Source organism: Phaseolus vulgaris, chromosome 3 (genome assembly GCF_000499845.2).
Source record: "Phaseolus vulgaris cultivar G19833 chromosome 3, P. vulgaris v2.0, whole genome shotgun sequence".
NCBI classification, from domain to species: domain Eukaryota; kingdom Viridiplantae; phylum Streptophyta; class Magnoliopsida; order Fabales; family Fabaceae; genus Phaseolus; species Phaseolus vulgaris.
The window spans coordinates 43588424-43604633 of NC_023757.2; the positions used below are offsets into that span (position 1 = coordinate 43588424).

Sequence of the window (16210 nt, forward strand, 5' to 3'; positions counted from 1 at the left end):
GCCTAAAAATCTCAATCATAAATCTAAAGTGTCACCTAAATGAACAATCCTAAAATCAACTCACATCATGTGGTTATCAGAGCTTAGGGTCTTATGCTTAATTTGCTTGAGTTGATTTGGCACTTTACATTCTTCACAAACCAAATTTTGTTTGATTGTCCAAATCAACAACACAACTAAAATTAATAACATGCATTGTTGTGTACAATGCCTCACCCTAAAAGTACATGAGAAACTTAATTTGAGATAACATACACCTCACTCTCTGAGCCAATGTTCTATCTATCCTCTCTACTAAACCTTTAAACTTTTAGGAGGAGTATTCCCGTGTGCAATACCATGTTGTTTACCGTAAACATCTAAAGGTCTACAATACTCACCAACATTATTAGTATGGATGCACTTCAACTTCTTGTTTAATTAGCATGTAAGTATTTAAAAATTCTCTAACACTTGGCTTTTGTCTTCAAAACATAAACTCATAACTTCCTAAAATAATCGTCAACAAAGGTAACAAATAAAGTGTCAAAGGATTTTGCCTTCAATGAACCACAAACATCTTAATGCACCAACTTAGATTCTTGAGGAAGGATGATTCTTAAATGATACTTTAGTTAGTTTACTAGCCATGAATATTTCTTCAACTCTATACTTTTCAATATTGAAAACACATAATTTTTATTCAAAACTTTAGCCCATTTTCACTAATATAGCTAAACCTTTGGTGTCATAAATATGTCTTCATATCTACAACATTCACATTATTTTTTTAAACCAAAACTTTTATCCAATACAAATTATAAATTTTCTCCCTTTTAGCCACAATCAATTAACCTTGGGTGACTTTCCATTTTCCAAAATAAAAAACACTTATCATAACCAAAATCAAGTACTTGCAGACAAATCAAATTAAAATAGACATTTGGAGCACGTTTCATCTCAAGAAAAATTATTTATCGTGTTGTTTTTTAAGCACACATCACCAACACCAATCACTTTAGACACACCATCACTGTTCATCTTCAAAAGTCCAAAAGCACATGGAGTATAAAATGTTAATAACTCCTTCTTGACAGTAACATGACGTAGCACCATTGTCTTATTCACATGCTCTTATCACATACAATATTAATTGAATCATGATCACGAAGAATAACAAGATCATTAAAATTAATGGTAGCCACACTATAGCCATCATCACGATCATTGCCTTATTGTTTTCCTTTCTTATTTTTATTCACATTTTTTCAAAGAAAACATTTTTTTGTTTGTGTCTTTTTTCGTGACAATAATCATACTCTACATTCTTGTATTGAGACCTATAATTGCTCTTGCTTTTATCTTTGTCACCATGCAATTCTCTTTTATGTCTTCTCACCCTATTTTCAATAACAAAAATTTCTTATTGAGATGAAATACCTAATGTCTTTCTCCTTATCTTCTCATTAAGAACATAGTTTTTTTTTTATATGTCAACATAAATATCACCACAAGAGGCAACATTGATTAAGGAAACCTAAAATGTTTCATAAGTATCAACTAAAATTTACAATAGGAATAATCTCAATACATCGTCATCAAATTTAATATATGTAGTTGACAACTTATTAAAGCACACTTAAAAATTACTCAAGTGTTTTGTAATGAGATTCTCCTTGAACTTCAATTCAATTTTTTTTTTCAATAAGTATAATTGTTGCTCCCTCATTCAAAGACATACAAAGACTCACATAAGGTTTTTGTATTTGCCTCGTGAATAATAAGATTATAGACATTGTTATTTGCAAAATGCTTAATAAAACCACACATATATTAAGTCTCATTTTATCAAACATAGTATCTAACTTACGTGAACAAAAATGAAAAATTTATTTGAGACAATGTAAAATATCAAAGTACTCATATCTATTTTTTTAGATTAATTGTCCATACATACTTATCAAGCATGTAATGATTTTTATTTATACGTGATTGGTAGCACTATGATTTATTACAATATAAAGTTTCAAAATACAATATAAAGTCTCTTAAAAATAAAAAATAAAAAATATAAAGTTCAACTTTATTTTCTCAACCATTTCACTTTTAATTATTGATGTGATTTATAATATATTAATAAATATATGACATTATATTCATTTCATTTTTAATTATTGATGTGATTTATAATATATTAATAAAGATATAACATTATATTCCTTTAACAAATTCATATATCGAATAGTTCGAATACAAATTAAAGTGTATTAAATTTTAAAGTTAATATCAATAAAAATGAAGTAATTTATTTTTGATAAAGAGGTAATTAAAACTTACCACTTGAACGATATAAATTATTGTAATGAGTTTCAAACTTTCAAATTCATTTAGAAACATTGATTTTTTTTTATCATTTGAATGACTATTCAATATTCATGGCTTAGATGATGAGTATCATATTAGAAAGAATTATATTGACATCTCTTAATAAATACAATATAAAGTCTCTTAAAAATAAAAAATAAAAAATATAAAGTTCAACTTTATTTTCTCAACCATTTCACTTTTAATTATTGATGTGATTTATAATATATTAATAAATATATGACATTATATTCATTTCATTTTTAATTATTGATGTGATTTATAATATATCAATAAAGATATAACATTATATTCCTTTAACAAATTCATATATCGAATAGTTCGAATACAAATTAAAGTGTATTAAATTTTGAAGTTAATATCAATAAAAATGAAGTAATTTATTTTTGATAAAGAGGTAATTAAAACTTACCACTTGAACGATATAAATTATTGTAATGAGTTTCAAACTTTCAAATTCATTTAGAAACATTGATTTTTTTTTATCATTTGAACGACTATTCAATATTCATGGCTTAGATGATGAGTATCATATTAGAGAGAATTATATTGACATCTCTCTCGTTCAAACATGAAATCACAACTTGAATGATGACCAATGTCTATCAAATGATCAATGTGTCGTTTAAGTAATAATACTTTATCTTAACAATAATTATCATTGCTCAAGTGATGAATTTTATGCTTAAGAGTGTTGTAGAGTGCATTAGTTGTCTCATAACAAAAACGAAAGGGATCAAATCACAATTGAATTGTGACACTTAGTAAAAATATACATTTTGGCTATTGATTATAACTTTTGACTTAATGGTAAACACTTGATCTAAGAATTGGTATCAAAACAAATTTCATGTTTTTTTTCTTAATGGAACAATTGTTTTCGATAAAATCTTATATCAATTATCCCATAACAATTAGTAGCTATACAACCATTTAAGAAAAAATTTATTATAAATTGAATCAATATCACAAAAGTTAGTAGGTGAAATAAGAAACAAATCATTACATTGAAAAAAAATCCCATATATTCATATAAGAAAAAAAAGTGAGTTTTTCACTATATATATTTAGAATAAAAATTGTTCATAAAACTAAAAAATACCAATATAAAACTTTAAAAAATTGTTGAAAGTTGCAAACTTTCAGAAAAATAAATTTTATAGAAAATAAATAATAATTTATTTCATACTCATTTATTTATAAACTTTGTTACTCTTCATTTATGTTTTGTTTGGATGAGAGAGTGGAAATGAGGGAGTGAATTTGAGATGATTTAAAGGAAAAATACAAGGAAAGTTTAGTTGTTTGGATTAAGGTAAATTAGTGGAAAGTGTAGGAAAAATTTATGAAAGTTTGTGAGTGATGTGATAGGTATGATTGAAATTATATTTTTTTTAATAAATAAGAATGTAAGTTTACAATTTTATCCTTATATATAAAATTTGTTAAAAAATTAATTTAATTTATTTATTTATAAATTATAATTATTTTAATTAAAATATTATTTAAATATTTATAATTATAAATATTTGATAAAAACTTATTTTTACATTAAAAATATTATTATTTTTATCTTTATTTTTTATAATTAATATTATTATTTCTATATTATTAAAAAATATTTTTATTATTATTATTTATATTTATAATTTATTATATATAATATGATTAATTATGTTATTTTATAATAATAATTTTTTATAATTTTATTATATTTTTATATTTAAATTATAAATTGATTTTAAATAAAAATAATAATTTAAGGGTAAAATGAAAAAAATAAAAAAATAAATTGTAATTAATTAATTAATTAAATATATATTTATTTAGTAAATTGTAATTTTTTCGCAATTCAGAAAAAAAAGTTTTGATTGATTTGTTTTTTCCGATTTCCGTGTGTTTTTGGCTGTGTATTGGTTTTGAATACATTCTTTCCATCGACAAACAGGACCTTAGTTTAAATCCAATTTTTAACATTTTGGTAAATTGGGCTTACAAAATACATCTATTATGACTTCAACATTCTATACGAAAAAGTTTCACAGTCATGTATGTATTTATGTAGGTATTTATTTATTTAGTCAATTATGATATTATTATATACAGAAATTATTGGTTGTATAATTTTTGTAGTAAGATTGGTCTGACAGAAATTTGTTGTTTTTCTATATAAAAACAATTTAAAAATACTGCTCTGTATATCATATTTAAAAATTAAAATAGTAAAAATTGTTTTCTTCAAGACGTAGAAAGATAACAAAGATGAAAATAAAAGAAAAGAAAATCTACGAAAAACGACAAGTTAAAAAGATAAAAAAATATCTACGCATTAAATTATTTGCACAAAGAGATTTATATGAAAGTCTATGTATAATTAATTATATCTAAAGAAATAACTAATTGTGATAAATATTAAAACACAATTAATTATATATTTATATAAACTATATTATAAATATTTATGTAATTACATTAATAATCAGTTATATTCATAATTATTATGTTTATATATAATTTATTATTTTTGAAATTATATAATTAATAATTTATTGATATTTATATTATAATAAAATAAATAAATAAATAAATAATATAAAGTAACAAATAAAATGATTTAAATGTCAGAGTAATTTATATTTTGTTGTTTTAAAATACAATTTATTTATTCAAAATTTCTAACATTTTTTAAATTTAAAATTCATTTCGATATATAAACATTTAACCATGTTCATTTTTATTGCAAAGATACTTTGGTTATTTTAAATATCTTAATTAAAAAACTATGCCAACAAAGGAATCAATTGATAGATAATGGTTGATTGAAGCTAGAGAATTATTCTAACAAATATTTTTAACCTACTCAATAATCTAACCTTATAAATAGGGTCTGACACAAAGCTGCGACAGTGTTAATGTGACTTGAAAAACCCTTCTTTTGGTGGACGACGCCGCTCAAACTAACATAGTACACTGTCACTCATCCCTTCACTCACTCAACCAGTGTTGTGCAACAATGGCTCAGTTGAAAGCTTCTTCTCCTCCCTCTTCAATCCCTGTAACTGCTCCCTCACTACATCCCACAGGTGCCCTTTTTGTGATTTTCTTTCTTTTTCGCTTCCAACTTCTGCATCGTTCTCTCTGCTTGATTATTTTAACCATAATATTGAAAGACCCCCGCTTTTAAATGCTAAGATATTTTGGTTAGATCAGTTACCCTTCATTCATTTCCATTGTCATTGTAAGGTTTATTGTGTTTAGAGGATTTGCAGAAACCATTAATTCATTATGTATGCTTAAAAGTTCTCCTTTTTATTGTTCTTTCCGTTGATCTCTATTTTGCAGGGCGCCTCCTGTATCATCAGCTTTGGAAGGCAAAGACTTCGTCATTCAAAGAGGTGATTCCTAAAAGTTAAAACTTTAATGTTTACGAACATATGCAAGTGCATTTCCCTTTGCATTTGTGTTTTTGTGGGTGCTATGTTGGTCTTATTTTTGTATTTTGGATTTCTGTGTTTTGCTTGTAGTTGGGGCTAAGAACAAGTGTTGGTGCCAAGAAACTTCAAGGTGAGATTATTTTGTCTCAACTTTAGCTCCATTTCCCATCTGTATGCATTACCTTTATTCACTTTATTTAGAAAATCTGGTTTTAAGAGCTTATCTAGGCGGTTAATTAGCACAAACAACGCAATATGGAGGGCTTGGGGTCTGGCCTTAGTGACTTCACATCACCAAATTGTGATGCAAGTATTGAAATGTTCTGCAGATATCTGTTGTCAACTCAGTAAGCAGGGTTGTCGTCGTTGTTGAGATTCCAGGTTTTGGTGTGGGTCATTCCGTATGTTTTCGTGACTTCTTTCTACTGATTTGGGCAGGGTAGCAGGGCAATTGTGCTTAATTCGCTTCTGGTTAGATATAAAAATATGCTTAGCCTATATTCTGTTGGAGAACTGAATCCATGTAAGGGTGTTTATATGCTGCAGTGGACATTTTAATTAAAGCATTAGAAATTGATACATTGTATGAAGCAAGCAACATATCATGGGTGGAACTCGTCCCGTAGGATGTGCATGCTATCAAATGTGCACTGCTTACGATCATATGGTGGACAATCAGGGGGATCATTTTCTGTGTGGCCTGTAGGGTTGCTGCACATGTTTATTTTTCTTTCCATGCGGCAATATTATGCAATATGCTATATGTGCACAATTAGCTTTGTGTTCTTTGTCCTAGTGTTCATTGGGATAGCAGTGAAGGTCCTTTCGTGGTTGTGTATTTCCAGGATGCATAACTTTGAGCTTTATAGAACCACTTGTATGTATTTGGGTCTTTTTGGGCATAGGTTGTGCTTAAAAGCTAGGTCATATTCTTCAATGATAAAATTCTTTTGCTTTTTTAAATAAGAGCTTATCTAAGTTAGTTTTCATCTTGGGTTAAGTATAAGTTCTCTGTTAATTTTTGTACTGAACTGACTCAATGGGGGTGAACACATTACATTCTGAGTGGTGGTGGATCTTTTAATTAAGCCAATATTAGTCTTTAGTATCTTATTATTCTATATGGTTGAATCTTTAATTAAGACCTTGTTCATTGTTTACATATAGTGTTTTGTAGTGTATTATTTGTTTGCTGGAATTGACTTGTTTGTTTTCACTTGCATTTTAAAATCAGCATTTCTTCCCAAAATGATATAATGATAGCAATGGACAAATAAGTTTGTGGAGGGGTAATTGTGGCTTCTTAGAATATCGATGGTTTGCATTGAAAACACATGAGCTCATTTGGGGCACCTTGATTTTTTTGCTTGAAATGCTGATTTGGAGCTATACGATATTTAAATTTCGTGCCTTTAATGATATTAAAAAATTATTGATATGCAGCCATTAAAGCAGCTGCTCGCAGTGATACAGAGGTAGTTTCTGAAACCATAAAGGGTGGTGGCCTACGTGGAAAACTGAATAAGGTGGTGCTGGCCTACAGTGGTGGCTTAGACACATCAGTCATTGTTCCATGGCTGAGGTATAGATGTTGCTCATTCTTTTCTTTTTCCATTTTTCTACTAGACCTTCCGTTGCAAGTTTGCAATATTAGATTTTCCCTCTCCTTTTGTATTATATCATGAAATCCAAATGAAAAATACTAATCAATTTAGAGATCAAGTTTTTTTTTTACTGATTTTTCTTCAAAAAATAATATTTAAATTTTTTCTTAGAATGTGTAAAAAGAAATCAAAGACCATTTTTGAGATTTTATTGAGGATTTTTTAACTAATGCTACCGTAGTTTTTTAGTAAACCATGGGAGCTAAATTGGTGATTCTTATCTCTGTCAATATACCTGTTACTTTGTTTCTTTTTTAATATCTTCTTATTTAATGATTTTGGTGTTGCAGAGAGAATTATGGTTGTGAAGTTGTTTGCTTCACTGCTGATGTTGGCCAGGTATGTTGGTAGTTTTACAATTTATTTTTGTAATGAATATTGTTGTGCAAAATTGTGTTACTGGAGAAGGTGTTTTAATATTTTAAACTTCAGACTCGGGGAATTGTTCTATCCGATTTTTTATTCCAATGCTGCATTTGCATGTCATAACAAAACTAAATTTTATAGGGTATAAAAGAATTGGATGGTTTAGAACAGAAAGCCAAAGCCAGTGGGGCCTGTCAATTAGTGGTTAAAGACTTGAAGGAGGAATTTGTTAAAGATTATATATTTCCTTGCCTGCGTGCTGGTGCAGTTTATGAGAGGAAGTATTTGCTTGGTACCTCAATGGCTCGCCCTGTAATTGCGAAGGTACTTTTGCTTGAAGTTTGGTATATTGATCATCTTTGGTAGAGTCATTTCTTCTGTTAGCTCTTAGTGCAGTGTTTATGCTCTTTATATCGAAGAAAAATCATATCAATGCACTTATCTTCCACTTATATATATATATATTGTTTGATACCTGTTGAATGATAGGCCATGGTTGATGTTGCCAAAGAAGTTGGAGCTGATGCTGTTTCCCATGGGTGTACAGGGAAAGGAAATGACCAGGCAAGTCTTAGTATCTGGCTCAAAACTCTGATTCATGTCGATGATTTTATTCTAACACATTTCTATACAAACTTTTAGGTTCGATTTGAGCTCACTTTCTTTGCCCTAAACCCCAAGCTAAACGTCGTGGCTCCATGGAGGGAATGGGATATTACAGGGAGAGAAGATGCTATCGAGTATGCTAAAAAGCATAACGTACCTGTTCCTGTGACAAAGAAATCCATATATAGCAGGGATAGGAATCTCTGGCACCTTAGCCATGAGGTATGCTAGAAATCTACTTGTAAATGAAATGTCATGTTGCTTTTTTCTGATATATGAAATGTGACATTGAATTGAAGGGAGATATTTTGGAAGACCCAGCTAATGAGCCCAAGAAGGACATGTACATGATGTCTGTAGACCCTGAGGATGCTCCTGATCAAGCAGAGTAAGCTTGTTTCTTGTGATTTCACTTTAACTAATATAGCCTTCATGTTTCTTTTACTTTTTTAATGATGTTGTACACTTGTACTTTTACATTTCTAAAAACACTTATTATGCCTTGCAGATATGTGACAATTGGGCTAGAATCGGGGCTTCCTGTTTCAGTCAATGGGAAGAGGCTTTCACCAGCATCATTACTTGCTGAGCTCAATGAGATTGGTGGAAAGCATGGAATTGGCAGAATTGACATGGTTGAGAATCGGCTTGTGGGAATGAAGAGCCGTGGAGTTTATGAAACTCCTGGAGGAACCATCCTGTTTGCTGCTGCACGTGAGTTGGAGTTTTTGACACTTGATCGAGAAACAATACAAGTGAAAGATTCATTAGCCCTTAAATATGCAGAGTTAGTGTATGCTGGCAGATGGTTTGATCCGCTTCGGGAGTCCATGGATGCCTTTATGCAGAAGATCACAGAGACCACAACAGGTTCTGTGACTGTGAAATTGTATAAAGGTTCTGTTACTGTAACCAGTCGTACAAGTCCGTTTAGCTTGTATAGGCAAGATATTTCATCATTTGAAAGCAGCCAGATATATGATCAAGCTGATGCTGCTGGCTTCATCCGGCTTTATGGTCTTCCTATGAGGGTTCGAGCAATGCTTGAGCAGGGCATTTAGGTGTTAATTTAATTCCAACATGTTCTTGATTTTCTTGTTTAAAAATGTGGATTGAAGTTACAGAGTACTGTGGATTGTTAGTAGATCTCTAGAATCCTAATAAAAGGAATAGTATTTAACATTCATGCTGAGTTCATATCAGATTTTTAGAAGTCTGTTTGGTTTGACTATCATTGTTATCAGTGGTGATATTTGCAGACAGTAGTTTAGAAGGAAACAAATAATGTTTCTATTTATTTAACTCCAAATGTACAAAAAATTAATTGGAGATCACTCTTGCAGTTTAGCATAGCAAATTGTAAGAAACCAGTTCACACTTACTGGTTTATTCTCTTTAGCTAATAAAATTTGCGAATCACTTTAGAAGATATCAGGAATCGTGTACATTGATGTTTTAACATTCTAAAACTAAATATAATGAAAACAAAAGGTGAATAGATAGGATATTTTTTAATAACGTTGATAAGATGATTTTCTCTCTCGTTTAGTTACATAAAAGAATTGAAGGAAAGTAAATAAACATATTCGTGAAATGAAAAATATTCCTAGTCAAATAAATAATAAAAATCGCCATTCATATGTTCGTAGAAATTATATTTAGAATAATACTTTTTGTATACAAATATTTCTTTATTTGCTTAAAATTCAAGCTTTTGTTGTCGTCTTATAAATATTTTTTCTTACATTTATGTAGTACAATATAAAATAATATAAAACAATATAGTGAGGTATAAAAACATAAATTGTTAACAGATAATATTTTTGCTTATAGTTTAATAATTTAGTATTAAAATTTGTGACTAAATATATTACATATAATTACTTATCTTCGATTCATACATGTTAATCTAAAATTAAAAATATTATTAATATATTTTAATATTCATATTTTCCTATTATTGGCTTTAGGAATGTTGATAATTTAGACATAAAGTCAATTGGTAACAAATAATATATTTTTCTTAATCCACTCAAATTTTAAACTCTTGGCATAGCATTATTAGTTTTGATCTAGGAATTTATAAATTTATATCTATATCTATTGTAAGTACAATTACGTAACTTACCATCACCTACAGTACATAACAAAAGGGTTTTGCCCCTTCTGGTGGGTTTATTTGTCCATGGTCCCATTCTGTCTAACTTTTGTTCTTTCTTTGTTTTTGGTGAGTGTGCTTCAATTTTGCATCAAGGAATTAATTTTTGCCATTCATTTTTTTCCCTGTTCTCTCTTTTTGTTTTTTTTTTGTATAAGAAAATTAACTTATTTATGCAAATTAATAAAGCTCGTTAATATGCATGGGATTTTATTTACAATGTTTTTTTTTCAAAACTATTATATGATAATAAATATAAAAGAGAATTACTGAAAATAAAACTTCGATTAACGAAAGGTATTTGAAGAATAGTCCCATTAAATAAAAAAGTAAATTAAAATTCATTTATTTAAAACTGGAGATTTTTTTTATATTGAAAATAAAATTATTGTGAGATATATATGCGATAAAAAGGGCTGCTCCTGTAACAAATATTGTTTTATACAGTATCAGTGGTTGTCCTTGTGCAGTGGTGTGTTTTGTAACAATGGCTGAGTTGAATGCATCTCCTGTTACTACTCCTTCCCTTCAAACAACAGGTCCCATTGTTTGTGAATTTCTTTCTTTTCCCAATTCCAAAATTGTTACTTGACATGCAGTTATTGAAGCAGCTGCAGGTGGTGGCCTACGTGGAAAATTGAATAAGGTGGTGCTGGCTTACAGTGGTGGATTAGACACATCAGTCGTTGTTCCATGGCTCAGGTATATAATTGTTTCTCCTTTTTCTTTCCTCCCAGTTTTCTATTACAATCACAAGTTTTTCATAAAAAAAAAGTTTAGATTTTTATTAGAATGTCTGAATGGAGATCTGAGACCATGTTGAGAATGTGCTGATGATCTTATGGGTTTTATTAACCAGGCTTCAGTTTTGTAGTAAAGCAGGGGACTGAAATTAGTGATTCGTGTCAATGCCAATTAACCTTTTAGCTTGTATTATTATTATTATTATTATTATTACTATTATAATATATTCTTTTATTGATTTTTGTTGTTGCAGAGAAAATTATGGTTGTGAAGTCGTTTGCTTCACTGCTGATGTTGGCCAAGTATGTTGTGACTTTTGAGATTTTGAATTCATCTTCTGTAATCAAGATTGTTGCTGTGTAAAACTGTTATTCTAAAGGGTGTTTTAAGATTTTGCACTTTTGATTTGGGGAATTGCTTTAGTCAATTTGTTGTTTAATTGCTGCATGAATGTCATAACAAAGCTAAGTTTCTTAGGGTATAAAAGAATTGGAAGGTTTAGAAGAGAAAGCTAAAGCCAGTGGGGCCTGTCAATTAGTGGTAAAAGACTTAAAGGAGGAATTTGTAAAAGATTATGTATTTCCTTGCCTACGTGCTGGTGCAGTTTATGAGAGGAAGTATTTGCTTGGGACTTCAATGGCACGCCCTGTAATTGCAAAGGTATTTCTGCTTGAAGTTTTGTATGTTCATCTTCGTTGGGAAAGGCAATTCCTTCTGTTAGTTTTTTGTGCAGTGTTCATTATTTTTATACCGAAGAAGAATCACAATGATGATAGTGGAATTTTGATTGATATCTGCTGACTGATAGGCCATGGTTGATGTTGCCAAAGAAGTTGGAGCTGATGCCGTTTCCCATGGGTGTACCGGAAAAGGCAATGATCAGGCAAGTCTTAATATATGGCTCACAACACTGATTCATGTTAATGATTTTATTCTAACACATTTCTATACAAACTTTTAGGTTCGATTTGAGCTCACTTTCTTTGCTCTGAACCCCAAGCTAAACGTCGTGGCTCCATGGAGGGAATGGGATATTACAGGGAGAGAAGATGCTATCGAGTATGCTAAAAAGCATAACGTACCTGTTCCTGTGACAAAGAAATCCATATATAGCAGGGATAGGAATCTCTGGCACCTTAGCCATGAGGTATGATAGAAATCTACTTGCAAATGAAATGTCATGTTGCTTTTTTCTGATATATGAAGTGTGACATTGAATTGAAGGGAGATATTTTGGAAGACCCAGCTAATGAGCCCAAGAAGGACATGTACATGATGTCTGTAGACCCTGAGGATGCTCCTGATCAAGCAGAGTAAGCTTGTTTCTTGTGATTTCACTTTAACTAATATAGCCTTCATGTTTCTATTACTTTTTTAATGATGTTGTACACTTGTACTTTTACATTTCTAAAAGCACTTATTATGCCTTGCAGATATGTGACAATTGGGATAGAATCGGGGCTTCCTGTTTCAGTCAATGGGAAGAGGCTTTCGCCAGCATCATTACTTGCTGAGCTCAATGAGATTGGTGGAAGGCATGGAATTGGCCGGGTTGACATGGTTGAGAATCGGCTTGTGGGAATGAAGAGCCGTGGAGTTTATGAAACTCCTGGAGGAACCATCCTGTTTGCTGCTGCACGTGAGTTGGAGTTTTTGACACTTGATCGAGAAACAATACAAGTGAAAGATTCATTAGCCCTTAAATATGCAGAGTTAGTGTATTCTGGCAGATGGTTTGATCCGCTTCGGGAGTCCATGGATGCCTTTATGCAGAAGATCACAGAGACCACAACAGGTTCTGTGACTGTGAAATTGTACAAAGGTTCTGTTATTGTAACCAGTCGTACAAGTCCCTTTAGCCTGTATAGGCAAGATATTTCTTCATTTGAAAGTGGCCAGATATATGATCAAGCTGATGCTGCTGGCTTCATCCGGCTTTATGGTCTTCCTATGAGGGTTCGAGCAATGCTTGAGCAGGGCTTCTAGGTGTTAATTTAATTTCAACATGTTCTTGATTTCATCTCCTGTATGTTTTTCATTATGGAAGCTAGAGTACTATGGATTGTTAGTAGATCCAAACCATAATAAATTCAAAGCCAGATATGAAATAAAAGATTTGTTTTTTCCAACTAGTAGTAGTAACAGTGGTAATAGAGAAGATTCCAAAAAAGATAAATAAATAGTAGTATGCATGGAAAAAGCAAATTTATATTTGTTTAGTCCTTTAAAAGTATTTTTTTTTCAATACCAATACTAATGATGTTTGAGCTTGTATTCCTTCTTCAAATACAAACAAATTCAATCCAAGGTGGTACTTTTTCTTGCAGTTCCCTAGCACGGTTTCTGTTTTCCTCACGATCCCAAGCTTTGAAGTGCTCCCCCAGTGGTCTTAATTTCGGTCTAGTTGGTAATCTTGTGTCAATGGTTATCTTCTGGAGATCAACTGCATTCTTCAGTATGTAGGTAGCTAACTCAACCTCACATGATGCTCCACAAAACCCAATCAATTCCAATTCCTTGAGACCGTGTTGACATTTCATTGTAATTTTGCGTTTTATTCTTAAAGAGGGTTTGGTGTGTATCATCTGGAACATGAAAAAAAAAAAAGTCAGATTCAAATATATGAGGATTCTAGCTTTTTATACCTTGCTTGATGCACAATAAAAAGAGTCAAATCACGGATATTCTGGAGTATTTTTGACTGCCAAAGGATATTCACCTTTAGTGTGAACCTCCATAGTGAAGGTGATTGCCTTAATAACAAAGCACAAGCACCAAGTGTGATGCCATCATCAACACAGGCAACCAACTCCAAATGCTTCATATTTTTTAACTTGGGAAGTTGACCTAGCGAGCAAATCTGAAAATAAAACAGAAAAATGATATCACTCTTGTGAACAAGGAACGCAATCTAAAGAAAGGAATGGTTAAAAAAGGGTACCACTTCAGGCATGTTTTGTGTAATATCCAATGTAAGCACTTCCAAATGTGGTAAAAAGCTTTCTCTAGTGAACTCCACAAAGGATCCTCCAAATGTTGCTTCCAGAAGACTAGGAACACACTTGAATTCTGTATCCAAATGGGATCCGTAGTATTTGAATGACACCAAATTCTCTGCAAAAATTTCAAGTTTTAGCAGCTCCCAACATCTCACCAATTCTAGAGATTTCAGCTTGAGTGATTGACCCGAAACCTTCATAGTTTTTGGAACTACTGAGTCAGCCAAGCTCAACGTTTCAAGTAATGGACAGCACCGCAGTAAGTATTCTAGCATCTCTTCGGTCACAGTAATGCATTTCAGACGTAAAACATGCAAGGAATTAAAACTTTCCAGTTTAAACAAGTGCAATGGAAGAACATATTCAAATGTATTCCCAAAATACAGCTCAAGCTTTTGAACCTTCTTTTGAATGGCAAAGTGAACCCACTTATCAGTATCACACCCAGGACCCACATGAAACCAAAATTTCAATCCTTGTAGAGTTGAACCATTAAGTGAACTCAACAGTTCATCGATCCAACTTGTATATGTTTGGCTTTCAGCATCATACATGATCTCCATTGCCATCTGCAAATGCCTGTTTTCTGCAGCCTTCTTAATGTCTCTTTTCATGTCTTTCATGATAGGTGAACCATCAAATTCCAAGGGTCCAGAAAAAAATGTCCATAGATATCTCCATTTTCTTGAGAGGATGCTGGTCCTAGCAGCATCAGTTATTGGCAATTTTGATAAAATGGTTACAGGGATTCCCTCTGGTAATTGGTTGATAAGATCTCCTTCATAACTTTCCTCACTGTTATCTTTTGCTCTTCGCTGTTTATAATCTCTGCTATCTACATCTTGCATGACAGCTCCAGACCTAAATTACACAAAAATCCATGGATCATCTATATAAGAAATATGGAAATTGAATAATCAACATTGCAAAAGACTATTCATTAGAAAGTAAAAGGCAACGAAGTAAAAAATCGGGGAGCAAATGCACAAAATGAATTTATTAATCTCCAAGGAAAAGAAAATATCATGAATTGTGATCAACTATTGGAACAAATCCTATGTAAAAACACAAATTATGTGAATTTAATATTATAGCAAGCCTTTCGAACTTTTGTATTTGAAAACTAAATTAAATCTAATCATGGCTACCAGTTACTCAAGATGTAACTTTACTGAAGAAACAAGAAATGAGAATTGATACCTCTTTACCATCTTCTCTTCTGATTTATGAATGAGACAGCTATTATGTTATGATTGGTTTTTCATGGAAATTTTAGCAAAGTGATATTACTAAGTAGGAACCCGTTTCATGTTCTTGTTTTTATGATCACATAGAACACCCTTATATTATGTAAGATCCGAAGTATGCTCCGTTGGTGAAGGACCTCAACTCAAATTAATTTTTGCAATTCGAGAGTTAATTGAATATTAATTATACTTTGGTTTGCTTAAAAAAATCACATGATTCTATTCTTGGCACAGGTAGGAATAGGCTTTGCGATGCTTATTGTTAAACACTACTTTCTTGGTGAAAATTCTGATGCCACATCTTTCTCTTATATATGTTGACATTTTCTAATTTAATTCAAAAACACGTATCCTTTTTACAAGAATAATATTTCTCACTCATAAATTTTCACAACACAGTCATTTCAACTTTTTCTTAAATAAATTGAAAATAAGGTGATAATACTTATATCATACAACCAATATCTTCATATATTAAGATAAGGTTTGTTAAAAAAATTAAAAGTTATTTATACAATCATCCAATCATATATTATTATTATACAGTAAGATCGTGGATGAACTATCATTTTGAATTAGAACATCCCTAATATACAGTTGTTTATTGAGCTTTTTAAATGATTTTCGG

The 16210-nt window shown here is 30.9% G+C and overlaps 3 protein-coding genes across 5 annotated transcripts; 2 read left to right on the forward strand and 1 right to left on the reverse strand.

Moving 5' to 3' along the window:
* The first annotated feature begins 5204 nt into the window (after positions 1 to 5204).
* LOC137807957 (argininosuccinate synthase, chloroplastic-like) lies at positions 5205 to 9618 on the forward strand. 2 transcript variants are annotated; one of them, XM_068608832.1, is made up of 11 exons: positions 5263 to 5447; positions 5707 to 5759; positions 5889 to 5928; positions 6128 to 6145; positions 7242 to 7380; positions 7753 to 7801; positions 7970 to 8152; positions 8318 to 8392; positions 8471 to 8656; positions 8734 to 8822; positions 8943 to 9618. In XM_068608832.1, exons 1-11 carry the CDS (start codon positions 5378 to 5380, stop codon positions 9493 to 9495), a joined length of 1455 nt encoding a protein of 484 aa, XP_068464933.1. In that variant the 5' UTR covers positions 5263 to 5377; the 3' UTR covers positions 9496 to 9618. The 2 variants fall into 2 exon arrangements, with proteins under 2 accessions (XP_068464934.1, XP_068464933.1); XM_068608833.1 differs by lacking the exon at positions 6128 to 6145 and having other exon boundaries at positions 5205 to 5447.
* Positions 9619 to 10997: 1379 nt separating this feature from the next.
* Positions 10998 to 13465, forward strand: LOC137807959 (argininosuccinate synthase, chloroplastic-like). 2 transcript variants are annotated; one of them, XM_068608835.1, is made up of 8 exons: positions 10998 to 11131; positions 11204 to 11294; positions 11590 to 11638; positions 11814 to 11996; positions 12145 to 12219; positions 12298 to 12483; positions 12561 to 12649; positions 12770 to 13465. In XM_068608835.1, the coding sequence occupies exons 1-8, from the start codon at positions 11080 to 11082 to the stop codon at positions 13320 to 13322; spliced, it is 1278 nt and encodes a 425-aa protein (XP_068464936.1). In that variant the 5' UTR covers positions 10998 to 11079; the 3' UTR covers positions 13323 to 13465. The 2 variants fall into 2 exon arrangements, with proteins under 2 accessions (XP_068464936.1, XP_068464937.1); XM_068608836.1 differs by having other exon boundaries at positions 11210 to 11294.
* On the reverse strand, positions 12981 to 15328 carry LOC137807958 (putative F-box/LRR-repeat protein At3g42770). Its single transcript, XM_068608834.1, has 3 exons — positions 14278 to 15328; positions 14056 to 14196; positions 12981 to 13921 (listed from the first exon to the last, which is right to left on the reverse strand). Exons 1-3 carry the CDS (start codon positions 15181 to 15183, stop codon positions 13619 to 13621), a joined length of 1350 nt encoding a protein of 449 aa, XP_068464935.1. The 5' UTR covers positions 15184 to 15328; the 3' UTR covers positions 12981 to 13618.
* Positions 15329 to 16210: the final 882 nt, after the last annotated feature.